The sequence below is a fragment of the Hippichthys cyanospilos genome, chromosome 13 (assembly GCF_059441005.1).
Source record: "Hippichthys cyanospilos isolate Australia breed blue-spotted pipefish chromosome 13, RoL_Hcya_1.0, whole genome shotgun sequence".
Taxonomy (NCBI): Eukaryota; Metazoa; Chordata; class Actinopteri; order Syngnathiformes; family Syngnathidae; genus Hippichthys; species Hippichthys cyanospilos.
Window position 1 is genome coordinate 9,384,156 of NC_142381.1, and position 9,358 is coordinate 9,393,513.

Genomic DNA, 9,358 nt, shown 5'->3' on the forward strand with positions numbered 1-9,358 from the left:
CGTTGTGTGGCGGGGGCGTGAAAAGTTTTCTTTTTCCCTGGGGGGTGGGCAAAATATATTTGAGAAGCACTGCAGTAAACTAAGTTAAGAGCTTGGGCAGGGAAGAGGTTAAATTCATCAGTCAAAGTACCACTGTAAAGGAGAATCTATCCCTTATTTGGTGCTTTACTCAGCACTCTAATAATCCAATGTTATACTACACTGAAGTAGTGTTCTTTGATGTGTAAAAGTGTTGACCAAAGTCACACAAACAAGTTATCTGAGACCATCCTGCTGCAAGGTGGGTTTTGCCTGCTGGCACATACAGTACAGGGTGTATGAAGGACACAGCGAGACACACACGCAAGCAGGCACACACACCCAATCTAATTACTTGTCCCTTTTGGTGAGATTTAGTGGCTCCCAAGAAACTCACATCTCTGTATCTGTTCCAGGATCTGTCCTTGGAGTGTTGGCCCACGGTAGTCATCCGCTTGTCGTTGGTAGTGCCAGACATTGCAGACTGTGTGCTCAGCATTAGAGCCACAACAGGGAGCAGAAAGAAGAACATGTTCTGGAAAGCAAAGTAAAAAAGAAAAGGTATATTTGGACTGAGGTGTTGAGTAGTGGCAAAGAGGGACTTGAGCGCAAGCATTCAAGTGGGATACGACACTTTCCCCACATGCACGCGCGCGCACGCACGCACACGGTTGCACGCATCGCTCCAAATGGTACAGACTGGAAAATAAAAGCAGGTGAACCAAACAGTGCTTCTTTTTCGGAGAATGCCTTATCTCATCAGATTTGTGCTCTCTTTTTTTAAATCGGATTACCAACTACGCAGACTTGTGTGGTCTTGAAGGGATTAGCTCACCTTGCTCGGCTAGTTTATATTACACATTTTTTTAACAGTCTTTATAAGGTGCTTTTTCTGTGGGCTTCTCTCTGCCAAAGTCGAACAATGTGCGACTCTTTGCTGTCGTTGATACGTTGTCAATAAAAGCAGCCGCGCAAAAACAAAAGCTTCACTTACCTGCGTTCCTTCGCCAAATTCACAATCCGAACCCTGGTCGAAATAAGTCCAAGTTGATGCAAGCCGATCACCTTTTGTGTCTGACTGACACACTGCAGGCTACAAGGCGAGTGGACTTGCTGGAGGTTTCGCCTCTTGTCAACTAGACACCGCCCCCTCGCTCTCCGTCGCCTCTATCTTTCTCCATCCAGCTCGCTCTACTGCTCCATCTGTCTCTCTCCTCTCTCGAGTCAAGGAGTGGCGTACAGTCATTTGGGGTGGGGCAACAAAATGCCCCCACCCCCAACCACATCCATTTCATCCCATGATCCAGCACTTTATATTGTAATTCATAACAACGAGGAGTGTGTTATCGAGGCCATTTTTTTATGATTTTGAAATCTATTCAATATATGACAATGACTTTAAAGTTATATAAGTGTTGCATAAGTGTTTGTTCCATTTGACTTTTGAGTAATATTTAACACTTAAAACCTTGTCTTGAACGTAGTCTCACTTCACAATGAGGAACATGGAATGCACGTCATCACAGGTAGCATCATCGATGTAGCCACCATTTTGGAGGCCACGGAAGCAAGTGCTCCATGCAGTGTTCCCGCTGAGGTGCTGTTATATTTAATCAAATGGATTGTTGACTAATGCTGAACCATTGCACGACTCAACTCAACTTTATTTAAAAATCACTTTAAAACAGGCTAAGCTGCATATAAAATTCTGTGATTGAGAAAAAGCCAGCCATGCAGTAACAGACACGATGAAAAGAGAAAGTTAAACTGATAAAAATGAACAAAACAACAAATAATTAACAAATACAAATAATATAGAGTAAAATATGTTAAAATATAAATATAAATATAAACTATATATAATATAGAACAATTTGGAACCAGTTAATGTTGGAAAAGTAAAAATCACACTTTTATCAAATCAATAAACGTTTGCAGAAATATGGTAGCAACAGTGCACTCAATGTATGTCTTAGAACTAAGTGTAAAGCTGAAAGGGTAAACAAAAGTGCAGGGATATTGCAAATGTATCTCTCATGTCTTTTAGAAAATTCTTTGTGTTTCTATGAATACATTTTTTTGTTCAGCTCCTTTCTTTCATTTTAAACCATAAATAAATAAAGTATAGACACTAGAGTACTCGTTAATGGCCTCTCTTTCTTCCCAACAGTGAGCATGGCATTGATTTCTCAGTTGGAGGATTTTTTTTCTTTTTTTTTTTTTCATGTTCGCCCCAAAGCACTGACAGGATTTGGGAGCCGTGCTGTTCTGGATGTCCAAACACAAATTTCATATTCGTCATGCACGTCCTACCTTTTGTCCATTAGCTAATCATGGTGAAACCGCTTGAGTAGACTTTTAGCACCACGGACAGCGATGCAGGCTGGAACAACTGCTTAACAAAGGACAAATGGAAGCTGAGACGTAGAAGTAGGGCACTCATTATTGGGGTATGTGTTTAAATATTTAATCTGTGGCTCTCTGATTTGACTCTGTGGGGAACTGGTAACACTTCAACCTCTCTATTTGACGCACTCGGATTTGCGCTGAGCTACATCTGCTAACTTAGGCATGATATTGGTCCGGACACTAGACAGGGTGGCAACTTACTTCTATGTGCTTAAAATGGAGTGTGTTTAATTGACCATTTTCTGGTGCATGGGGAGCCAGTATTTGGGTACAGTGGCTAATCTCATTAAGTTTCACATCAAATGTTTTCTACACTGAAAGCTGACATCACACTTCTCTTTTGCATTGCTTGCACTTTGGAAAACGTTTGGCAGGAATAATGTTGTTTCAAATCGGGAAAAGATGGGTTGCCCGCCTTTGTATTATTCCCTCTCATCCTCCTCTTTGAAACTTGTAATGCAAAGACAAAGGTTGTTTTTTATTGCGTTTATAAAAGAGCCGATGTTAAAATTGATGTGTCGCCCCAAATGTGTTATGACCTTTTCATCCGTTGGGGAACTAAAACCTTTTTGCTGTGAGTTTATTGCATTATTTTCAATTCTTGCCCGCCATGGATTCAACATAATAGTTCATAAAAAATTAAATGGGTGACAGGAGAGCCAAACATGCTGTGGTTTTGCTTTATCGCAGTTTGTACACACAATCGTCAATTCATCGGACGCCTTAGTCATATTTTTATCAAATATTTGGCAGAGGTCAGTTCTAAAAATGTCTGGTGTTAAATGGATTAAGCACAAATTAATCCATCACTTTAGATAGTTAAAAACTCAAGTCATCTATTAATTTATATAATTAGGGACTAAAGTAATCAATTGCAATAGCTAAGAAAGTGCTAAAGTACTCAATTGCTTTACTTATTAAAGCGTTCAAGTAATCAATTAGGTACTAATAGTAAAATTTTGGATTACTTTAGGTACTAAAGTGCTGAAGTAATTGATTACTTTAGGTCAGGGGTGTCTAAACTCAGTCCTCAAGGGCCACACTCCTGCATTTTTCCCAGGTTTCTTTCCCCGACATACCTGATTCAAATGATCAGGATGCTCATCAGCCTTCTGCTGAGCTTGCTGATGAGCTGATCATTTGAATCAGGTGTGAACGTAAAAAACAGGCAGGATACCAGGCCTTGAGGAAAGGGTTTGGACACCTCTGCTTTAGGTAGTAAAGAACGGAAGTAAGTGATTACTTTAGGTTACTAAATCGATTACTAAAGTACTCAAGTCATTGATCATTTTAGTTCATTAATTTAGTGCCAGCTAGTACCTGGGATTCAATGTCTTTGGGATTTGAATGTGTGTCGATGGTCGATAAATTTAAGCTTATTTTGTGTATGCAGTTTTAAATGTAAAGAAGAAAGTGAAGGGGGAAATTATAATTCTAGTCACTGGTGTAGGAGTACTGTGTACAGCACATGATCTCAGTTGTCAGATCACCTGCAAAACAGCATTAATCATTACATTTCTAGATGTTATCTGCCTGTCACAGTGCAATCGTGTTATCATCCACCATGGAAACTTGATGAAATCCACACACAAATCAGATAAAGATCAATGTTTACACAGTGAATATCAATGGCAAATAATTAAAAGAATCTCAAACACGTCGAGCTAATCTTCAGCCTGATAACACACGAACTGCAAACTGTATCATTTTACATTGAAAACAACCACGTTGCCATTTGTGAACCTTACTATGTGATGCGTTACGGTCTTTTGAATATGGCGGTGCTGTGACAGTTCTGAAATTCATCTGGCATTGAGGTGTAATGATGCAAGCAAATGGTGCAGACTGGGAGCTGTCTGTGAGAATCGAAACAAAACAATTTGTCACCTGACAAAGCTCTTGGCTTATTTTTTCCCTTTTGATCAGTGGAATATACCCGATGAAAGTGGGTTTGCTGGGACAAATCAAACATATTGTTGGCTTATAAAATAAAAAATATAAGCAGCGCACCCATTGCAGTTGTTTCCAGATATAACAGCAAGATTATATAAAAAGGCATTCTCTATAGGAGATAGCAGAAATGCTGCAAAAATTCCAACAGCACTCTGATAACACAGTCTGCTGTTGGCATTTTGTTGAGGGTCTAAAGAGCCTTGAGTGTTTGTGAAGATATCCCAGAAGAGAAGGCAATAAAGCAGTGTAGTGTTCTAAACTCTAAATGGCACAAGGTGATGATCTTCTGAGACCAACTACCTGTTTGCAGAGGACACATTACAAATGTGCTGCAATGCAGGCTAAATCGCTGAGGCCTCCCTGCAGGCCAGCTGTAAATATGTAGCATACAAAGTCTCCAAAGTTTCTTCACCCAGTTTAAGTTTGGCTTGAATTTCATTGAAGAGGGTTACTTAAAAACATGTTGTTGTTTTTTTTTTAAATACGCCGTATTATCCTCACTTTAGAAAATGCAAAAAATGTTTTGTGGGTGCCAACTGTTTTGTTTTTCCATGGGAGAGGGTCACATTATTAAGTTTGTCGACCCCTCCACTAGTCAAAAAACTTCGTTCTGATTACTATAGCATTTGTGTAATACCAATGAAGAAAATGGATCCACCCATTTTCAGTTGAATTTTTATGAAGCAATGCCCCTACTGTCTAGTGAAATGGTCATATTTCTAGAGTTTGAATTTGTGAACCACACAAATGGAAAGCTTCATAATTCAGAGGCTGAAATGGCCTCCGTTAGTGTCCTGCGAGAACCAAAACAACTCCAAAAAACAGCTCTGTGACTGTCACCCCATTTGGGCCGCGAGCTGCCTCCGAGGAGAGAAAATAGATTACTCTTATCAAGAGTTTCTCAAAGGATAATTGAAGCAGCGGAAAGCAATTACACTTTCAGGGAATAACTTTAAAAACTATCTGATCTCTGTGTATGTTTTTCTCCGTCTGAACTGTGCCACCACATGTGCACTACATGCTCAAATTTACATTTTGCAGTTATGTTTTTGACATAATTACATAATGTGGTGTGATATGTGCATGTGATCGTACCTTTAACTTACATGTGAAGAAAATCAAAGGCTCTGACCATGTAAGTGTGAATACAGAATATTAGCAGAAAGATGATGAATAGATTGGTTTAATACAGTCAGATTAATGCCCCAAACCTCCTCTTTTCTTCCTGAGATAAATCACTCTTTCCTTCAAGCATCAGACTCTGACAGGCAGTGACAGCCAATTAAAAAGTCTTTTCTCCGTCAGCATGCATTTTCTTTCCATTAGTTGGCAGAGGCCAGAATAATCACTGAAGAATTCATGATGAACGCTGTATCATACCAGTCAATCTGCAAAACAAATTCCTTGCATGCCTAATAAAAATGAATAAATATTGCACAGAAGGGGCTTTTAACATTCAGTACTCACTCCTTGGCGGTTTCAATAAACCAGCACACTTGCTTTATTTAGCAGTGAAAATAACATTAAACTTTACATCATATACATAACTTCATAAAGTTCAAATCTCACATGAAATATGAACGCTCAATACAAATCAATAATTTTCAGACTGAAAGAAAAACATTACTTCTGGTGGTGGACCACGGTGGCGGAAGGAGAGGATATTTTGCCGTTTAATTGCATTTTGCAGCAGCAGCAAGGGAGAGGAGGAGGGAAAAAAAAATCCAACTCAGGATGCAGGGGATGCTTTGTGTTGCCAAATCACGCTTGAGCCCTGCAGCATACAGCTGCACCACACAGGAAATTCAATTGCCTCTGCTCCTTGCCCAGAAGCGTGCTAGATTGATATTCTGGCACATTTCTGCACGGCATATCCTGTATGTATATGAGTTCAATTAGTATAGTGAACATACCTGAGATGCAATGATTAATCGACAGCTAAACGATGATCACATTAATTTCTAATTCTATTTGATTAGGATTTTAAAATAACATATTTGTTGTAATCATCTAACTACAGAAGTAGTTAAAGTGGTATTTTTTGTTGAAGTTGTTTTTAATTTCTAGCTTTGCGCTTTCAGTTATAGTGATCAGATTCGTTTACATGCATCGGCTTTCTTGCTCTGGAGTTGTTGGGAGTTTGGAAAATAAAGGTCAATCACACACTGAAGTGGAGTGATTATCTGTCGTTGTGTTTAGCATAACCTGATTGGCTGCTGTTGTGGGAGGGCAAGTTCAGGAGCAGAAAGTAGATACGAGAATGGAGTAGAATGTGAGAGTTGTAAATCCGATGAATCGTAAATTTTACTTTCAAAAATACATTCAAATCTTGACGGCGGCTTTGATAAAGGTTGAACAATAAGCATTCTTTGTAAGAAGAGCTTGCTTGCCACATAAACAGCTCAAGTTTAGCCTACCACATAAATCCAAAGCACCCAGTCTGTGACCAGCTAAGGATTGCAACAAAGATGCTAATGTAGCTAGCCATTTTAAAGCTCTTTGCCAAGGGTAAGTCGAGAACAACCCACATTTGACCAATTCTGCGACGGACCGGGTGGACAACGTCTTTCAATGTTAGTTTCTAATTATTTGGTGACCAGCAAATGAAAACAGCACCATTACACCTGATGGTCAAAAAGTGTGCAAGAAGCTTTTGGGGCACGTTTCAAATGCATCAGGAGATGAATTACTACAGCTGTGTAAATTTTAAAGTACATACAGTATATGAAAATAAATGACTGAGGCCAGTTTTTTGTTTGTGGATATCAATCTCTCCATTGGCTAAAACGATAGACTGTTCTTAAAAACCCAGGTTGAAGGTTTTTCTCAGAAATATTTCAGTGAGATTAAATTTCACGGTTTATAAAATTTCTTTCAGTACTATTTTTGATCATAGAATTATCGTTTGGAAACCTAAAATTGTCCAAAGCCTCTGAATTTTGGCTTCATGATAATTTTCAGATTTCTTTACTATTTCAGGAATCACATAGGATATCATATCATATCATATCGAAATGATATATTTACAAACACAGCCTTATTTTGGAAAACTATTTCCCTATTTCCCAATGTGATACGGACCCTACCAGTACCCAAGTACGAAATGAATATACAGTATGAGCATGTTTTCAGAGAATGGAAAATTAAAACATTTCCATAAACATCCGATTCATTGATTAATCGAAACAATGATAGAAAGTTTAATTCATTCATTCGTTATAAACAAGTGTTATTTTGCAGTCCTAAAATATACATTTCAATCCAGTTCTGTTGTTCCGGACTTAGACATATTAATTGAATTGTTCATCATTCAAAAGAAAGCTTCATTTGAAATGTATGCACTTTGTGTTCATTTGAAAAAGTGCAAAGCCCTCCAAGGGGATGTATTTTTACAAATGCCAAAGAAACTATTTCTGATACTACTGATACTGCCATCAATGTACTCTGCAGGTGGTGTAACAGGTTTGTTTTTTGTTTCCCTAACATTTTCCCATCCTTCCTTTTGCTCCATCAAGTTATTGATGTGCTGTCTAAACATTACCCGGATGAATCTTCTCCCTCCAGTTTCTGTTCTCTCTTGCTGTTTCCTCCATCCTACAAGTCCACCATGTCATCTAGCCTTCTCTCACGTTAACCAAAATGTTATTCTGTCTTTTGCTGGCATTGTTTTTCCAAGCTCCGTAATTTCTGATTGTTTTCTTTCTCATCTATCCTTCCTTAGTTCTAAAGCTCAGGTAAATAAATTACCTCAGCAGCGTATTTATTCCCCTTCGCATGACTTGTTCCTGTGTTGGTCTCAATAGGTTGAAACTAATAGCACCCCCTGGATACAACAGTTTTGGAATGCAATTAAGGCCGCACTCACTCAAAGTGCAAGTGCTGTGTAGTGTAGCATGCTTAACAATCCACCCAGCCCCAAACATGGTTACTTATCCTGCTTTTACGACCTCACTCCAATGGATGCGAGTAGATTAACACAGAGGATTTTGGCAACTTTTCTATATCGGTGGCTCATTTCGAGTCGCTGGGTGTCTTTCGACCAGGCTGCACGCAATCGGTGGCATGTATTGATTATGTGTCATGTCTTCTTGTGCATGCTTGAACTTAGCAAGTTCATGCCTCTGATTGTTGCGGAACCAAGGAAGCCAACCACGTCCGAACAAGGTACGGGGAGCCAGTCAAATAATCGAGATTCGAGGTTTGTAGAGTATATGCTTGAGCAAAGTAAATTGCCAGCAGACATGGTTCTACTCTTTATAATGCAGTGTGACACTGGTGTACTTTTCGCATTATTACCAAAAATACATGTCACATATTTAGAAAGAGGTTTGGAAAAAAAAAAACATGCAAGTGAAAAAAAATAAACTGCAGTATAACCTATACGGTAGAACGGAATGAAGATTTTATTAAGTTTGACCCTGAAGACATTTCTGTTCCCGTTATTGCTTATGGAAAAAAAAGAAATGTGATTAAACCAGCACAGTGGAACGAATAGTTGGCCTTCAAAATTCCAATGTATTCATTTTAATACACAGACTGAGTAAAGGCTTTGGCCATCACGAGTCAAACTTTGATAATAGTTTGGTCCAAAATATAACAACCAAGAAATTTGTGTTTGTACAATCACAGAATTAATCACATTATTTTTACATCCAATTTTAACTGTTGTTGAAATACAGAAAAAAGGAGAACAATGTTTGACAAACATAAAGAGAAAATAAATAGTATCTGGCTTGGTGAAGGGTGGAGTCTAGGAGGATTTGTTATCCTCTATGAATTATCTATGGATTAGCCAGATTTGGAGGCAGTGATAAACCCTACCTGGGGCGGTAGCTTAGATCCTCCGTATCCACTCCTCGCTTATTGGAGAAATAATTGATCAAACAAATATGCGCACAAGCAGTGTAATCTGAGGAACCACCTTCTGTTAAGTATAGAACAAACATGTGCAGATGCCTTCACTCTTTTTTCATACTTG

General features: G+C 38.7%; 1 protein-coding gene across 2 annotated transcripts in view; it reads right to left on the reverse strand.

Moving 5' to 3' along the window:
• spock1 (SPARC (osteonectin), cwcv and kazal like domains proteoglycan 1) overlaps positions 1 to 1,213 on the reverse strand; it is a 69,134-nt gene extending 67,921 nt beyond the window's left edge. For both annotated transcript variants that reach the window (XM_088432013.1, XM_088432012.1), the window contains exons 1-2: positions 1,013 to 1,213; positions 416 to 553 (exon numbers count right to left, since the gene is read on the reverse strand). In XM_088432013.1, the coding sequence (XP_088288139.1) occupies positions 416 to 550 (135 nt within the window). In that variant the 5' untranslated portion in view covers positions 551 to 553; positions 1,013 to 1,213. The remainder of the gene's footprint in view (positions 1 to 415; positions 554 to 1,012) is intronic.
• Positions 1,214 to 9,358: the final 8,145 nt, after the last annotated feature.